A 19,545-nucleotide genomic window follows, 5' to 3' on the forward strand; every position below is an offset into this window, starting at 1 on the left:
CTTCCCTGGTGGCACAGTGGTTGAGAGTCTGCCTGCCAATGCAGGGGACACGGGTTCGAGCCCTGGTCTGGGAGGATCCCACATGCCGCGGAGCAACTGGGCCCGTGAGCCACAACTACTGAGCCTGCGCATCTGGAGCCTGTGCTCCGCAACAAGAGAGGCCACGATAGTGAGAGGCCGGTGCACCGCGATGAGGAGTGGCCCCCGCTCGCCGCAACTAGAGAAAGCCCTCGCACAGAAACAAAGACCCAACACAGCCATAAATAAATAAATAAATAAATAAATTTATATATATATTAAAAAAAGAGACACTCTGGAGATTTTCCAAAAAAAAATAAGTGAATTGTTGATTGGCTTACATTGTCTTGCAAAGCAATTAATTATATATATATAAAAAAAGTAACAATGATTCAACATCTATCAATTTTAAAAATGACATTAACAAATTAAAGGTAAAGAACTGTGTGATTAAATCAACAGATTAAAAAACACATTGGATAAAATTCAACAGCCATTAAGTTTAAGAACTATAAGCAAAAGGAAACTTCTAGATCAAAAACAATACAAACAGCAAGAATAATATTAAAAGTTAAAATTCTAAATGAATTCTCATCAAAGTCAAGAAAGACCTCAATCACTACCACTTACTCATATTGGTTTTGGATATTATGTTAAGTAAAGAAAATAAACTAAGTGGCATGCATCTTAGAAAAGAAAAATTATTATTATTTTCAGATAAAAGAATTGTGTAGAATAAGAGAATTCTAAAAGAATTATGATAGCAAATAAAAGAATTTAATAAAATAGATATAAGGTAAGTATACAATAACCAATAGTTTACCTTTATATTAGCAATGACCACTTAGAAATTGAAATGGAATATCCAGCTCAAAATATTGACAAACACTTGAAAATAATTAGGAATAAATGTAATGCAGGAGATAAAGGAAGACCTAAATAATGACTAAGTATACCATATTCCTTGGACAAGGAGACTTCACTATTGTAAACCTATCAGTTCTTCCTAAATCAGCATATTTAATGTTTAGTCCACAAGGTTTCACACAGTACCATCTCTCACCATTTTATCATATTCACTCCAGAAATAAGATTCTTCGTAAAGAGGAGAACTATATTAGGTTTGCTCACCACTCTACCCACAGTGCCTAATACAAAAGGAGGGGTGGGGACCTAATAAATTTTGTTAAATAAAACCTATCCCATTCATCCAATTTTAAAAATAAAAAGCTGAGGTCTAGAAGGTTAAGTGCCTTCATAGAGACCCAGAGTTGCTTCTAAGTGTACTTGGAGAAAAATGGAAGGTTTTTTAATATGGAATTTTATATTTCAAAAGCAAACTCTTCCTCATATAGCATCCCTGTAAGACTACGAGACGGGAGTGATGAGTTCCAGTATTGGCTTAGCTACTAACTAGTTTTGTGACCTGAGTCAAGCCACTTCATTTCTTTGAATTCATGTTCTCCATCAGTAAAAGGAGGGTGCTGTATGGGTAGATGACATTAAGGAACTGTATTCTAAATTCCTTATTGTTAATGGAATAACACAATTGTGGTTTATAAAAGGAATCTTCATCTTTCAGAGATAATGCTAAAATATTTATGGATAGGATGATATGATGTATGGGATTTGCCTTAAAATAATCTGGGGAGAGGGAAAGTGACTAGGAGTATACATGAAACAAGACTGGCCATGAATGGATAACTGCCTAAGCTGGATATATGCATTTTACTCTTCTATCTTTATACATATTTGACATTTTCCCTAATAAAACATTTTTTGACTATAAAAGTGCTGATCAAAAACTGTCCCTAAACCAAAGGAGTAAAGTAAGAAATAAAGCTTTCACCAACTGGAAATGCTCAATTCAGTCACTTAATAACATTTACTCTTCAAGATTCATTACCCTTGGGCTTCCCCGGTGGCACAGTGGTTAAGAATCCACCTGCCAATGCAGGGGACAAGGGCTCGAGCCCTGGTCTGGGACGATCCCACATGCCGCGGAGCAACTAAGCCCCTGCGCCACAACTATTGAGCCTGCGCTCTAGAAGCCGAGAGCCACAACTACTGAGCCCACGTGCCACAACTACTGAGCCTGCGCACCTACAGCCCATGCTCCGCAACAAGAGAAGCCACCACGATGAGAAGCCTGTGCACCACAACGAAGAGTAGCCCCCGCTCGACGCAACTAGAGAAAGCCTGTGCACAGCAACGAGGACCCAACGCAGCCAAAAATTAATTAATTAATTAATTATTTAAAAAAAGAAAAAATTCCTTTAAAAAATGCATTTAAAAAAAAAATTCATTAGCCTTTAGCTGCAGGGTCACATTTTTTTCAGCCCTTTGGCTTCGTTCCCTGCTAAGTCATATCAGAAGCACCATTATTTATGAAATTACTAATAATGGTTTTCTAAGGAGACCTCATCTATCATTTTTAATGTTTCCTCCCCTTCTATTAAGTGGGATCTTTAATGAGAGGGGGTCATACAAATACATACTGCTGCAGTCATACAAATACATCATTAGCCAAGAGATAATAATTGAAAATATCAAACTCACTCATTGTTCATTCTCTCTATAAATAGAAGGAGAAAGGAGAGAGAGAGAGAGGAGACTGATTTTAATAAAAAGGACCAAACTCGCATTTCATGCACAGAAGTCTGCCTTCCAATACCAGAGGAGGTGGAGAGTATGATCAAGTTCTTACAGAGCCGCTAGGAAGCCAAGTAGCATCATGGCTTGGAACCAATCAGATGTCTAGCTCACCTTTCTTTCAGTGTCTGGCTTAAATACATCTGAGTTCCAGTGAACAGTCAAAGTTCTTAGAACTAAGCAGCTGTTCACAAATGCATCATATGCAACCCCAAGGAGGAAAATATTTCCTTTCCTTCAGAGCAAAAAACAGACCCAGATAACAATCCAAAGACAAAATCTCTTTAAGATCACTGAAAATTGAGATATTCCAAAAAGAAAAACCTATTTCATATTCTCACATCCCTTTGGTAGGGACCTAGGCTGAGTGAGCTGACTTGCTAATGAATTTGCTATTGTTCCTTCCTGATCTTAATTTTAATCTTTTCTTTTAACCTCTATTTAGGATTCCCCTTTTCACTGATTCCCATATTTCTATAGTTATGTCTCAATGTTTCCCATTTAAGAAATATTAAAAGCTAAAATTATAAAAATCCTAGTAGAGGACATGAACTCTTTCAAAGAACTCTTCAACTGGTAGATTATAAAAAACAAAATGGGGGACTTCCCTGGTAGCGCAGTGGTTGAGAATCCGCCTGCCAATGCAGGGGACACGGGTTCGAGCCCTGGTCCGGGAAGATCCCACATGCCGCGGAGCAACTAAGCCCGTGCGCCACAACTACTGAGCCTGCGCTCTAGAGCCCGCAAGCCACAACCACTGAGCCCATGCGCCTAGAGCCTGTGCTCCCCAACAAGAGAAGCCACCGCAATGAGAAGCCAGCGCACTGCAACAAAGAGTAGCCCCTGCTCACTGCAACTAGAGAAAGCCCGCGCACAGCAACGAAGACCCAATGCAGCCAAAAAATAAAATAAATAAATAAATTTAAAAAAAAAACAAAAAACAAAATGGGTAGATAATGGATAAAGTACTTCATACATGAGATTAATGTTAATTACATGTGATTAGGCAGTGGAGACTTTAGAATTCGAGTGAGGGCTTAAAAAGGTAAGATGCAGAAGAAAGAAAATGCAAATGGTCAACCCAGCGCCTTCCAAAGCCTGAAGCTTGTACTAGTATTACACGTACAGCATGTATCCTTCCAATTGCAATAGCCTCTACCCCACACAGTGAAACAATACTTTATCAAGTTTATAGAAATGTTGTAAAGATATTTATTTATTTTGCAGGTAGTTTTGCCTCCATCACAAAAGGCATTAGTTAAATACATCCCAAAAAGACCTTGCGGCAGAATGCAAAGTACATAAAAGCAGCATACTATGATTAAATCCCCATTTCATAACTTGCTACATAGGTAAACTTGAATAGTTAACTCTCCTGGCTTGAATCTCTTCATCTATAATAACAGGGATTGTTATATTTAACTCACAGAGTTATAAGGATTAAGTGACAATAAATATCCAAATAGTACCTGGCTAATGGCATGTGCTTAATTAAGAGCTGTTAGTTCCCTTCTCGTAAAAATATTAGATTTGTAATTTAGCTGTGGCTTTTAAACCTTAATCATAGCTTTTAATCATCAACAGGACCCTCTAAGTAAGAGGAATTTTCCTTATAAAATTAATATGTCAATATGTTAGTCAATAAATACTTTTAGTCTGAAAAATATTGGATGTGAATAATAAAACTAAGTAGTAGTTTTCAACATAATGTTTTCCAGACAAAGATTAAAGTATTTTTGGATAGCCAAATATAGTTTCCAAGTAAAGAACAATAATAAACAGCTTATATTCCTAATAACACTCTAAATTCATAAATTTCACTAATACTAGGCTGTCTTTTTTTAAAATGTATGCTCATTTGTTAAATTGCAGTACAAAAATAAATCATTCTTTGCTCTCAGAAATTCTGCAAGCATTAAATGTGTCTCTAACTGGCACAGGAGGTAAAGGTGTCTCCATTGGCTTAGTGCAGCTTTTATTCACTGGAAGAATGAGTAGAGCTTGGCTAGGTTCTTCCATGGTCCTCTATTCCATCCAGGGCAACTGGGAACAGAATAAGCTCGGGGGATCGCCCTGATGTACAGGAACCATAGATAGAAGATACCCCAGCATATATGGAGGCTTAGCTGAATATGAGCTTACAAGGGAGAAGTAATAACGGCAGCAAGGAAACAGCAGACCCACAAGCCAAAGCGGCAGTAACTGAATGTTAGATTGGGACTTTTTTGGTCCTGCTTTTGACTGATGTTCAAATGTGACCACTATGAAATACCAGCATGTGAGACATGTTCAGAAACAGAATTTTCAGAGAAAATGGTCAAAAACAAGTTCTAAGATTTTGGCGTCCACTGACAAGATCAAGGAGCAGAGTATGGGCCATAGCAGAGGATTCTGTATAAAAGAAAAGTGGGCTGTGATCCTACCCTCTCCGCCCCAGCAACCAAAAAGAGGGGTTAAGTGTATGTCTACCCCTAAATCGACATCTCACAGAGCCTGGATGACAACGGGAGAGCATTCTACCCTCCGGAGACGAGCCAGGATGCAACTAGGAATGGCGTGTCTGACTTCTACCTGAGAAAGCAGAAGTAATCATTCTGGGGAAATACCTACACTACTACTGCAGATGGGACAAGAAATGTGTGGATGCTTCCCAGATGTGGGCCATGTGGGAGAGGGCCAGCATGAAGATGCTTTAATATTTTCTCAAGATGCTGTGGAAGGAAGAGAGGGTCCTATCAGTGAGAATCTATGTCCCTTAAACATCTGAAAGGACCAGAGAGCATGGAGGCAGCTCGTAACATTACCAGTCACCAGCCATGTAAGAACTTTCCTGCCCTACTTCCTCACTTCCCATTCTCCTGAATTTTGACTCTGTGGTGCCGAACTGAGTTGGTGGAGGAGTGAGTGGAGAGGAAAAGCAAAAGAACACCAAGCAACCTTCCCCAAATGTAGGCAGTCTGTCCTGCCTATAGCTGGGAAACAGTAGTGACAGGAGATGCATTGCTTTTGAATGCATATTGAAGCAATGTTCACTAGTTTGGACTGGATCCTTTAATTCTACACTCAAGACTGAGTTTGTGAATTAAAGTGACCCACTGACAGTTTATTATCTGCAATGAGCTCATGCAGAGGGAAAGCTTCCCTAACTGAATGAAGTTAAAGGCACCACAGGAGATAAAAAATGTTGTGTTTTGATTTCATCCCACGTGTAGAACTTGTTCAATATCTCGGAAACAAAACACACACACACACACACACACACACACTCTCTCTCTCTCTCACACATGCTTGCTTGTTACAGCTGGTCTCTTAAGACACATTCCCTAACAGAGAATAGTCACCATAAATGCTGTTTTTTAAAATGACCAAAGATAGGGACTTCCTGCTGGTCCAGTGGTTAAGAATCTGCCTTCCAATGCAGACGATGCAGGTTCAATCCCTGGTCAGGGAACTAAGATCCCACATGCCACGGGGCAACTAGGCCCGCGCACCACAGCTAGAGAGAAGCCCACAAGGAAGAGCCCACACGCTGAAACGAAGACCCAGCGTAGCCAAAAAAAAAAAAAAGACCAAAGAGAGCAGTACTGGAAACAATATTTAATAAGAGATAATGCTAAAAAGCCAAAAGGAAGACCTTCAGAACAAAAGAGAAGAGGATTCAGTGTCCCTCCAGAAGAATAAGTCACTGCCTGCTCTTTAAATAGTCCCAGATGGCAGTTTTTAAAGAAATGCAAAATTACAGACTAGAAAAACAGAATAGAAAAAAAGTGGATACCAGTGTTAGTGATAGAGTGGAAACAGTGTGAGTGTAAATGGGATAATTTTTTTGACAGCAATTCAATATGTATCAAAAACCTTAAAAAATTGACAAAGATATTCTCCTACTAGGGATTTTTACTAGAAAAATCATCCAAGAAATAGGAACCTAAGTTCAAAAATATTATTATTAGTATCAAACAATTAGAAAATCAGACAAAACAAAGGAAAAAGCATCTTTCAGACATTAGATAACAGGCAGTACAGGATTCTGATCTCTGAGAAAAGGGAAGCCAATGAGGTGGGCCTACAATTGCCCCAGGCTAATGTCTAGAGAGTTTACAGGCTGCGGTGCAGGGAAGGGAATCCAGGAGAAATCCAGCTGTCTCATTTGTGCTCAGAGAGCCCAACTAGAATTTAACTTGAAATCTCAAAATAGCAGAGAGGTGGCTGCTATACAGAGAGAGAGCTCAGAAGATTTGCAGAAGGTTAACTCAAGTTGTTGGCAGAGTACTGATGTGTGTATATTACAAGAAAAAATTATCCAAGGCCTGGTGAAGAACCACTAGGAAGTATTAGGCAAAAAATGTCCAGAACTCACACAGGTCTGGGAATAATTCATGTTCCTCCTAACCAGAGGGAAATGCCATGGGGCATCAGGTAGAATCCTCAGAAAGAAATTGCATTAGTAGTGGGGCTAATTAGACTGAAACTAAAGGCTGCTCTCAACTGACCTCAAAAAGCTTAAAAGCAAATATTGAAAGAATCAATCTAAGTGACATCTATAAGATTTGCACCACAAGAAACATCAAAGGATGTCCTTCAAGTGGAACAAAAATAACATCAGATGGCAATCTGAACTGATGTAAAGGATCAGTGAAGAAAAGGGCAAATATATTGGGAAAATAGATAAAATATACAATTTATATATATAAATTATATTTTAAAAATATGCAATATTTTTCTCATTTTTCAATCTCTTTAAAAGAGAGTTGACTGTTTAGGGCAAAAATAATAAAGTATCACAGGTTAGTAATACATACAGAATAAAACATATGACTAAATATTAATAGCAAATAGGATAAGAGCACAAAATATAAGTTTACAGTTGTATGGTTCTTTTATTATATGTAAAGTGACATAACATAACTTGAAGTAGACTGCGATAAATAAAAGATGCGTATTGTAAAACCTGGAAGAACCACTAATATATATATATATATATATATATATATATATATATATATATAAGAAAATAAGTCAGGACTTCCCTGGTGGTCCAGTGGTTAAGAATCTGTCTTCCAATGCAGGGGACATGGGTTCGATCCCTGGTCGGGAAACTAAGATCCCACATGCTGCGGGGCAATTAAGCCCACTCACTCTAGAGAGATATAATTTTAAAAAGAGGTCAAATTGTTAAAAGAACATAACTATCTTAAGTACTACTACTACAACTAGTTGTACTACTGCAACTAGTAATGGAGCTCTAAAATATATGAAGCAAAAAGTGATACAACTGAAAGGAGAAATATACAAATGCACAATTATAGCTGAAGATTTCAATGCTCCTCTCTCAATAACTGATAGAAAGACACAGAAGACTTGAACAACACCATCTACCTACCTGACCTAATTGACAGTTATAGAACACTCTAGCCAACAAGAGCAGAATATACATTCTTTTCAAGTGCAGATGGAACAGTCACAAAGATAGACTATATTCTAGGCTGTAAATACATCTCAAACTTAAAAGGATGGAAACCATATAAAGTATGTCCTCTGACTTCAAGAGAATTAAACTAGAAATTAGCAGAAAGTTTTGTGGAAAATCACCAAATATTTGGAAATTAAATAACATACTTTTAAATAATCAGTAGGTCATGGAAAAAAATCACAAGGGAGATAAGAAAATATTCTGAAGAAAATGACAATGAAACAAACAAAATAAAAATTTGTAGAATGTCACTAATACAATGCTTAGAGAGAAATTTATAGCATGGCCTTTAATACATGCCTAATAAATATTTGTTGAACAAGCTAACTTAATCCCCAGATCAAGCATATGAGTTAAATATTCGCATTTTACAAATGAGTATACTAAGGTGAAATAATTTGCCACACCATCAGAAAGTAACAGAACCACTATTTAAGCACAGGTATATCTAATTCCAAGTTCATTACATTGATAGAGAAAGAACACTACTGAATAACTGTAAAAGCATCATACCATCACATACATATTGTCCACCTATCCTTTTTCCTTACCCACGGTTTGTAGTTACTGGAGTGTTGGGACCAAATGGACAAGACACCAATATGTTAAAACCATATCTGTATCTGTATGTTTATATCTTTTTCTATACCATAATCTTTATATTTCTATATCTGTAACTACAGATTTAATATTTGGACTACAACTGACAGATCTAAATCACTAGATTAAATCTTGAACACAACGCCCGGCCCCAGCTGTACAAGTAGGAAGACTAGAGAGAGAGTTAGCTTATTTAAAACAGACATCATAGATAGAAGACCAAATTAACTTTATGTACTCATTCGTGTAAGCATACATGAATATGACATTGATTTGGATTTAATCTTCTAAATGCACAAAGAAATGAAAAATATTAGGGAAGAACAAACACCTAAACATTCTATTTTTCTTTGCCCCAAGAATCTCTCATTTCAATTCTCCCCACGTAAAAGGAGGAGGCCCTTGGCTGTTATGTTGCTCATATACAGCAACACTGTCCAGCAGGAGGCTGTTGCATGTTTTTAAAAAACAGCTCCCATAGCTGATCATACACAACAACTTCCCTTCACAAGTCAATCATTTATGGCAGCTGTTTCCCAAAAATAAGCATTAGGAAAGCCAGAGCAGCTCTGAATGGAGAGTCAACGGATTGCACATCTTACCACATTTCCGTAGCTTGCCTGGGGTTTTACCATCATCACAATAATCACGGAACCCGAAGGAGCCAACTACTGTTTTGTCACATTTTCTCTCTTTGGATGCTCAGGGCAGAATTTTCAAAAATCTGTGAAAATGGGACCCATGCTGCATACTAAGAAGCTATTAAAGGATAAGACAAATAGCATCCACACCATTTGCCTGCCTTAAAAGCTTAATGTTTATTATAATCTGACATGGTAATAATTCATGGGGATGCCATGATGCAGAGAAACTCAAGGCTTTACAACCATTGAAAGATTATTAAACTCAGTAAAAAGATAAAAGTAAATGAAAAATGATACAATAAAACTGAACTTTTCAGCCCCTTGACTGCCAGACCCTGCAATAAAAATATATCTAAATTTTATAAATCAACATAAATCTTTGGGGCAAATAGACATAGATCACTCACTGAAACTATATAAGGAGGCTAGGCTGTATCTTATCCATAATGAATAAGAACAAGAAATGTGTCTTCACATTTGGTACTTGAATATGAACTTTGGATACACAGGTTGTACTAGTTACTGTAAAATATAGTCTTGCTTATGCCAGTGTACTTTAAGGCAAATACTCCCTCTTTAAAGTTAAGCAATAGTGCATTGAAGAAGATAAAAATAATAGCCACTATTTATGGATTGCTTTGAGTCTTCACTTTTCATCTTCTTCTCATTTAATCCTAACAAAAACAGGTACTCCAGATTGTGTAATTTGTAAGCGGTAGAGCTGAAATTCAAATCAGATCTCTTCCAAACTAAAACTCATAGTCTTGACTCTTAAGTTATCCTGCATCCAAAGGAATCAAAATATATACTGTGCATCACATACAAAGAATCCAAGAAGTGATTATCAGTTACTAAAAGAACAAAAATGCTCATTAAGAAAGGACACTACCAACTTCCATGACCAAAAGTGTGGAACCAGACACAAGAACACTTTTTATGCTTAATTCTTCTCCATGTCCCTTCAGAACTCCAGAGCTCCCTATCGCTGCCCCACTAGATCCAGTCCTTTGGAAACTCATGAGCTCCAAATTGTATTGAGAAATTTATAAAGTAATTAACAGTGATGTTTTAATCATTCACAGGAATCTCCATAGGATATGTAAAATTGTGATACATGTTGGAAAATCTTTCCTACAAATGACAACTACATAATGCATACTCTCACTATGACAGCTTCCAGCCTTATTATGTGCTAAACCATAATAAAAACAAATCATATACTAACTTGTTAAAGATGCCCAAGTTCTCCGAAAGCAAAAATATGTTGGACATGTTTCTGCTCCACACCTAGAACCACTGTGAAATTTGATTTCAAAACTCACTAATAGCTTAGAGAAATAGACTCTATTTAAAACTCTGTTGTTTCTGTTTATGGTAACCAATCCTATTCCCTTCTCTGCCAGGCATCTCCAACTTCTCCTTCTTAACTTATCAAATAATAACAACCTGTTTATCTAGCATATACTGTGGGTCAAGCTCTGTGATACATACTCTGTATGCATTGTATCATTTATTCCTTTATATAGTCCTATAAAGTAGATACTATTATATCATTCCCATTTTACAGATGAGGAAAAATAGGCAACTGCTTCAAGTTATACTGCTAGTAAGTGAGAAAAATTGGATTTCAAGCCAGGTCTGTCTCACTACAGGGTCTTTGCTCTTAACTGCTAACCTGTGAAAGCCAGACGGGACCCCTGAAATTATCTATTCTCAAATCTTCATTTTATAGATGAGGATGCTTTAACCCAAAGGGCTTAAGTGACATGTTCAAGGTTACACTTTGATTATTGGTAGAGTCAGGGCTAAAACCCAGGGCTTGCTTTTCTATGCTCCTTCTACTACCTCCTATAGCCTTTTCCTAAAATTTGAAAAAAGAAATACATTCTTTCTACACAAATAAACGTTCCTATAAAGTATCAATCTGACTTACTATACAATGCTCAGGAGACCCTCTCTTGATTTCTCTGAAGCCTCCAAAAGCTGCCAACTCTTATAGCTATGGCTGATTTAGGGTGATGAACATTTTTAAACTAAAATAACAATATAATCCATAATCTGCTAAGAGTTCTGACTATTAATGCGTCAATGATATTTTCCCCTTACATTTTAAATATGATTGATGATCTTTTTTTTTTTTTTAATCTATTTATTTATTTTCGGCTGCATTGGGTCTCTGTTCCTGTGCACGGGCTTTCTCTAGTTGCTGCGAGCGGGGGCTACTCTTCATTGCATGCGTGGGCTTCTCATTGAGGTGGCTTCTCTTGTTGCGGAGCATGGGCTCTAGGCGGGGGGGGGCTTCAGTAGTTGTGGCACGTGGGCTCAGTAGTTGTGGCACACGGGCTTAGTTGCTCCGTGGCATGTGGGATCTTCCCAGACCAGGGCTCGAACCCGTGTCCCCTGCAATGGCAGGCGGATTCTTAACCACTGCGCCACCAGGGAAGTCCCTGATGATCATTCTTTAATACACTCAAACTTGGTTCTCAAACTTGGTTACATATTGTAATCACCTAGGATTGATTTTAAAATGCCCAATTCCCAGGCTGTATCTCAGATTAATTAAATTGGGATCTCTAAGGGGGGGCACCGAGGTATCACCATTTTTTAAAATTCCCAGGTGTTTCCAATATGCAACCATGTTTGAGAACCAGGGTTATAATAACAATTGAAATTTTAAAATAATGTTTTGGGAGATCATAGATCAAAAAAGCTAAACTAACACCATCTCTAACATTGTCATCAACTATATTAATCCGCCTTCCTCAAAAAATGAGTAGAGAAAAATCTAAGAAATTTCAAAAAACAAAAAACTCTCATCATAGAACATCAGCCTCAGTTACTTAAATTCCTTGTAGCTGATGCTTCAGAGAAACACACAGAAATCCTTAAACACACACATTAAAAGAGTTACCTGAGCTACCAGCCAAAATGAGCTCATAATCATAGACACACATTCATTGTTGTTTCCATACACACATCAGGAAGCACCAATCAGGAATGTAAAGAACCACACTCATAAATCAACTGATTACAGTCCTTTTTCCAAAGCTAATTCCAAGAGGTTCCTTCCTTGATCTAAGTCATTAGTAAATGAAAACTGTTTGCATTTCACAAGCATGTTTAAACATCACAGGTTTTGTATTCCATAATAGAAGAAAATGTGATTGACTACTCATGGGGTCACATGACTAATTAAGAGAGGATTTTAATCACTGTGAATAAGAAAATAATAGAATTAACATAAAATTAATGAACTTAATTGTTCTTTCTAGTTATAAAAACTTAGTTATAATAAATATTTGTATTTCTTACTTTTATCAGAGTATAATTAACCCATTCTTTTTTACCTTCCTCAGTTTTCTATTCCTCCATGGAAAATTATGCTTTGACCCTGATCTTACCTATTTTTAGTCCCAACTACACAGTAAACTGGCAAAGCTAAATATTTTCAGTATTTCCTTTATTAGAATTTGATTGAAATAAGAAATACACATCAAAATATTTATTTTTGCAACAATTATATTTGCACTCAAAGCAATTTGACAAGATTTTTCTTAATACTTCAAGAATAACTATTCTGACCCAGGCATAATTCAGAAGAAAACATGTCTACTTACTGGTATCATCCAGTTAGCCAGGTCACCATATTTGGAAACCTGCATGGCTCCTAGCATTGTTAGATTGACATGTCCCCTGAGAAAGATAAAGAAGAAATATAAAGCAAACTTCACAAGCTTTATGTCCCTTTTGCTTGAAATTGCCAGCAATGAAAATAAATAATTCTAACCTCCCCCCCACCAAAGTACATTTGCTCTCCTCCATTCAACACCTGATTTCCAAATAGATTGGCTCAAGCTAATGTAGAGAAATAACCATTAAGAGTTCTTTTTAAAAAATGATAGCCTATACTATCTCCAAAAACAAATCAAAAACAGGTGTACACAGTGAGTTTGTTTCCTTCAGTGAGGGAGAATATGGCTCGATTTGAAAGCAAACGCTAGCTAGAAAATGAAAACACAGTTTGTAGAAAATGTTAGGATCCTCAGAAAGAGCCTTACAAATGCTTACTTCAGTTTAGTTGGCACAGATATATATTCCATTTTGAGGATTCCTTTGATAATAGCGGGCTGGAAGTTCCAACTGCCAACATTCAATGTGAATAATTTCACATCTTGGTGCAGCCAAACAAGCCCATGATCATTTTCTGGCTGGGAGAGGTGGCTATGTTTCAGAGTCTTGCTAACAGACTCAGGGGATGACTCAGCTCATTACACGTCATGTGAAACATGAGGGGCTCCGTTATTACATACCCTCTAATCATCGCAAATGATTCATCGCTGGAGAAATAAGAGGCTCCTGGAAGAACAGTAACTGTTTCCTTGCCTACACAGACACACACACACAAACACACACACACGGGAGAAAAAGAGGAAAGAAAAGGCTATTAGATTTCTAAGAGTGGAAATCATGGTGGAGACAGAGGTCTATACCTTATCTGTTTCCTACAGAACTAAGGGTCCCTTAAGCAAAATGCGGCAGCAACAGGGGTATGGGAGACACAGTGGGAACTGTTCACCTATGAAGAAGAGCATTTTGTCACTAACATTGTTCAGATTTGCCCTTGCATGGTGATAATAAAAAGCAGCCCAACTTTTAATTTTATTATTGTTTTGAAATTCTCTACAGACAATGCACCCCTCTACTGCCTATTATTACATAACCATCCCCGCCTCCCACCAGACTCAGTCCCTTCACAAGCCCCTGTTAAATGCTAATAGGAGTGATGAGGAAAGGAGTTCCTGGGATGCACCTGTCAAAAACCATGCTACTGTAAGTCACTGGAGCAAAGATATTGTGGAATAGACATGAAGAAATACAACTTGAAGGGAGTGACACAGGAGATGCTCCTCAGATATTTCTTAAAATTCAGTAAATAATCTAGAAAGAGAGGTCCCACCTAATTCCTTAACATCATTGGGACTGAATCTCTTCTTCAATCTCTCTCTCTCTCTGCTTCATTTTTCTTCCTTTGCTCCTATGTTCCTATTAAAACCAAAGAAGGTCCTCTTGGAAGGACCTCTCACAAAACTTACATCTCATAATAAAAGTCCAGAACTGGAAAAGTTCTTCAAGGTCATCCAATCCCCACACAACCTATAATATCACCTGACTCAAACTTGAGCTGCTTTTTTCTTGTGACCTGTCTGTTCAGGAGCTTTAGGTGCCTAGGAGAAGCTTCTGGTCTCAATGGAAAAGTGGTCACATGCCACTTCGCCAAAGGTAAGTCAACTGTCTGATAACAGCTCATGCCATGGCCCCAGTGTGATAGGGCAGACAAAGAGAAGGGGAAGAAAAGTGATTCCAAGATTAGAACAGAGAGAAGCTCTTGGACACAACAGGACCAGACCGATCTGATCATGCCCAGCTGTGCAAAAACAGCTATAACTTCAACTTCTCAAGTCTTCCCTGAGATCTAACTTCTCCACCAATATCCCGCTCCATTTGAGCTCAACTGTAAAGCAAGGGTAAGACTATTTATATCATGCTGAATTATTTATTGGCCAAAAAAGTTTGATTCTAAACAAAGGAAACATTTTCACATCTTTTAAAGGACCACAAAGCTGAAAAGCTTTGGAAAATACTTTCTGGTGCGGTTAGTAGGAGCTGGCTTTTAGACAGCACATAATATTTTGAGAATTAAATGAAATAGTGCATGTGCAGTCTTTAACTCTAGTACCTGGCATAGAGAAAGGACTCTGTAAACATTACTTTTACTATTGTCATTGTTATTATTCCTCACCGCAAACCTGCTTGTGGAAAAGACAGTGCCATCACCCCTTTAGGGATAAATGCTACAGGGGCAAGCAATTCACTTTTATGGTGGGGTTATACACCAGCCCGTTAACTCCAAGTTTCAGGACAAGTGTAATACAACTAAACCTTATCCTAACACAACTTTCATGTCCAGCAAATACAGTTCCTCGCCAATCCTGTGAGGTGGAGAGGCAAGGAAGAATTTGCAGGCTGAAAATGCAGAGAAACAAAAAAATCTCAATTCTTTGTTCTCTATGTGGTAAATCACAATGACTTCCAAAAGGCCACCTCAACCAGCTGGTAGTACATAGAAGGCATAATTTAACACTTTATAGGAAACTTTGAGATCAATGCAGAGAGCTTCAGCTCTCCCCATGTGATTTATGAAGGATGGCTTTATTAAAGAGCCCAGAAAATAATTCTTATGAAACAAAGTTATTGTCAGGCCCCTGCTAACACATTCTGGCATCTTATAAATACATTCTTTGGAAGCAAAGTTAATTTTCATCATTTTTAATATCCAAAATCTAAACAAAAAAAGGTATTCTAAAGTTGAATCCATGCTTTTCAAATGCAATGTCCAAATTTAGTCAAGAAACAATTATAATCAATAATACAATCAATATCTTAAAGAAAAGGTTCTTTCTTATTTGATTTTTCCTAATTGATTTCTGTCTCCTCCAAATTTGTTCTGTGTATGTCTACATCCTCTAATGATATTCAGGCAATACAGTTATTCAATTTCATAGTTTTGAGTCTTTTGGCTCATGATGTAACATGTCATTCACTCAATATCAAGTAAATGTCTACTCTGTGCCTTGAACAATGTTACACACAAAATGCAGATGCCCTAAACGAACGGTTCTCAAACTTTAACACCCATCAGAATCACATGGAGGGCTTATAAAAATGCAGACTGCTGAGCTCAACTCCCTAGAGTCTGAGAATTTCCATCGCTAACAAGTCCCCAGTGATGGGGATGCTAATGCTGTGGCTCTGGGGACCACACTTTGAGAACCACTGCCCCAAGAAAAAGGAACATAATGCCCAGCAAGAGAGATGAATATACACAAATAATTACAAGGCAAAATGTGGTATGCTTATGAGACACTAGATGTGTTGTGGGTTCGAAGGAGGAGCACTTCTGAGCCACAGAAGAATCTGGAGAGGACAAATGAACTGGGATTTCAAGGATAGGTATAATGCATTTCAATAGGACATTACCAATAAAGAGATGGGGATAAAAAAGGAAGGGACAGAACAAAACAAAAAATGAAAGGCACAGGAAGAGCAAAGTCATGGAGGAAGGAAAGCACGAGTCATGGTCAGAAAAGATCCAGCAGCTCAGTATCGGTGGACTCAGAAGGCCTTGTAGGGCGTAGAGAAAGATAAATTTGAAAAGGTCAGTCACAACCATTAGATAGATCTTGAATGCCATACTATTTGAACTTTAATGTTCAGGCCTGTGATTCTTCAAATGTGGCACACAGACCTCTAGAGCAGGCACTATTGATGCTGGGAGCTGGATAACTGTTCTGGTTATTGTAGGATATTTAACAGCATCCCTGGCCTCTACCCACTAAATGACAGTAACACTGGCAATCAAAAATGTCTCCAGACATTGTCAAATGTCCCCAGGGGAGAGAAATCACCCCTCTTTCCCACTGAAAACCACTGCTCTAGAGGTACATGGCAGGAACCAGGGATATTCAAAAGCCATGAGATTAACACGGTGGTTCTTTCTAAGTAGTTTTAATCAAAAGGAAGTATTTAAAACATTATTTTGATATTAAAATAAGAAAATAATATTAAGAAATAAGAAAGAATGCAAAACGCACATTAATATGAAAGCGAACATGAGATTTATTAGAAATTTCACAATTCCATTGGGATACTGCAAATCTTCCTGGGACCTTGGAAATATTCTAAGCACTGCCTTACGCACCTCTGTAAAACTCAGGTTATCAGTGGATATAGCTCAACATGCAGAGAAAAAGGCCAGGGGCCAGGAGCAGGAGACCATGTGTTAGTCCAGTCCCTAGCAACATGATCTTGAGAACATCACTTCACTTTTCTGGGCTTGAGTTTCCCAATCTGTACAATAAGTTTTCACTTGAGGTTCAAATGATTTAATATATTTGAAAAAAGTATGCTGTAAGCTATGTAGTGCTATACAAGTGGTCATTCATTGTTATATAACCATATGAAATTATTATTTAGAAAAAGGGATCCTTAGAAATAGCTGTATTATTATTTTAAAATTTTAATACACTGATTATGCCCAGAAACATAACTCTTTATATGCCTTCCAAGGGATTTCTATAGAAATCGTTTCAAATTAACACAAACAATGGGCTGATCTTCCTGGTAATTTCCAAACTTGGGGAATTGAGGAACCACCAATTTATATTCTGGGTTCTCAAGTTCAAAGTATTTCCTCCCTAACTTAGTTCCAAAGTCAAAGCATCATAAATTCCAAAGAGGACTTTGATGAAAGAGATAGGATATTATTAAACTATTCTGCAGCCTGGCTTCCCAAAAGCAATGAATTCTTGTTTTACAAAGTAGTTGAAGATAATACGTGGTATCTCAGAAGTTGACATCTAAAACTGGTGGCTTCATCAGGATCGAGCTAAGCTCAATGGAATCAGAAACGCCTACTGTCCAATGATGTCACTGAAAAGATTAACTACTTTTCCAAAGAAAGTGGGTTTTACGAGCTCAAGCCTGATATTTGGAAAATGGAGTTATTCATTTTGCAAATAACTCACTAACATTAATTAATTAAACCAAGCAGCAAATATTTTCACAGATCAACGAGCTACTGCTAAAGGGTACAGTACAATTAAATTACAGCCTTGGTTAAATGTCATTGCTTTACCACAGTGGGCCTTTCAGAGTTGAGTCGTGTTAACTAATTCAACTATTCAACCAGAAGCTGTTTTACTTTCAAAAATCCTAAGCATCAAACATCAGTTCTACTTGGCAGCTGGCCTTTATGTTCAGCTCTTACTTCTTTGCTTCTGAAATTTACACACCCTGTTTTTGAACATGAAGTAACAATAATACTTTTGCGGGGGTAGAATGAATAGGAGTAGAAGAATAGTAAAGAAAAGCATGCTAGAATATAAAAATTAGCTTCTTATGGACAGCCCCATTCTAAGGATAATCTTTAGCCCTAACACGGTGGCAGCGCTGCCTCACGCATGGGCAAAAGGTCTGACCTGTTTTTCCTCCTCTAGGCTGCTGCTACATGTGACCCTATGTCCCAGTCAAATAAAAGGCTAATAGTAAAAGGCAAAGCATATGAATGCAGGAATAAAGGAGAAGACATAGAGTCTCCAGTACAAAGAAGCTCTGTATTTATTACTTACATCACTTGGTTGCACTGAGTGGCAGAGTACATCCTTAAGCACCCTTGAACCTTTGAAGGATGCTCTCCGAACTCTGATGTCGATTAGAGGACAGTAAGTATCAACCACAACAAAAACCTCAGTGCACCAGATCTTGGTTTTGGCCACTATGGATCCACTCCCCACCTTCTCATCATGAGAAAGCAGACCTATTTCAACCTGGGATTGGCCAATGGGAGGCACAAGCAGGAGACCCAGCAGGGAAGACCTCCATTCTCACCCTCACCCAGGTTTCTGCAAGATGGTCGTGTTCCTCTACAAAGACCCTGCTTCCTGTTAGATGGCCCTCTCCCACAGCTGCCCCTTAAGGCCTAGGAGTGATAAGAACTCCCTGTGGTGCTTCAGCATCCTTTCTGGTTTCCCTTAATCTTGTCTGCACCCTTGTAAACTGTCCCTTCCTTTAATTCTCCTCGTTACCCCACCTGAGAGTGCTCTCAGGACGCTGACTGATTGACCCACCAAAGCTCCTACCATTATATGTAGCCCCTCCTGCAATTTCTCCTTTATCTTACTCTGCCCTAAATAGGGGAGACCTCTGACAGGCAACCCGGACCAAGAGGGCACTAGGAAGGCTTTTCTCTAGGTTCCTCCATGAAAAATACAGTGGCATACTCTCCAGGAAAAGACAAAGAATCAAGCCCAACTCTTTGCTATTACTTGGCAGAGAACTAAATTAAAAGCAAAGGAAAAGGCTGGAAAAACATGCAATGAGTGAGTTTACCTGCATTGATTAGATCTGCATCAACTTCATTTTCTAATGGGTAAGGACCCTGTCAAATAAAGCACATGTTCAATTAGGAAAAGAAGTTTCTCACTGAATCACACACTAAAACTGAAATATAAGTAACTTTGCTTAAAACCCTAGGAAATCATGAAAACCCTAGGAAATCATCAAAAGACTTGAGGTGAACCTTTTCAAAATAATCCCAGTGTT

General features: G+C 37.9%; 1 protein-coding gene across 1 annotated transcript in view; it reads right to left on the bottom strand.

The window, feature by feature from the left end:
• The window catches only part of OXCT1 (3-oxoacid CoA-transferase 1), a 144,538-nt gene that overhangs the window by 49,660 nt on the left and 75,333 nt on the right, over window positions 1-19,545 (bottom strand). The window contains exons 11-13 of the mRNA XM_061189222.1: window positions 19,333-19,381; window positions 13,695-13,767; window positions 13,002-13,077 (exon numbers count right to left, since the gene is read on the bottom strand). Coding sequence (XP_061045205.1) covers window positions 13,002-13,077; window positions 13,695-13,767; window positions 19,333-19,381 — 198 coding nt within the window. The remainder of the gene's footprint in view (window positions 1-13,001; window positions 13,078-13,694; window positions 13,768-19,332; window positions 19,382-19,545) is intronic.

Source organism: Eubalaena glacialis, chromosome 4 (assembly GCF_028564815.1).
Source record: "Eubalaena glacialis isolate mEubGla1 chromosome 4, mEubGla1.1.hap2.+ XY, whole genome shotgun sequence".
In the NCBI taxonomy this organism is placed as follows: Eukaryota; Metazoa; Chordata; class Mammalia; order Artiodactyla; family Balaenidae; genus Eubalaena; species Eubalaena glacialis.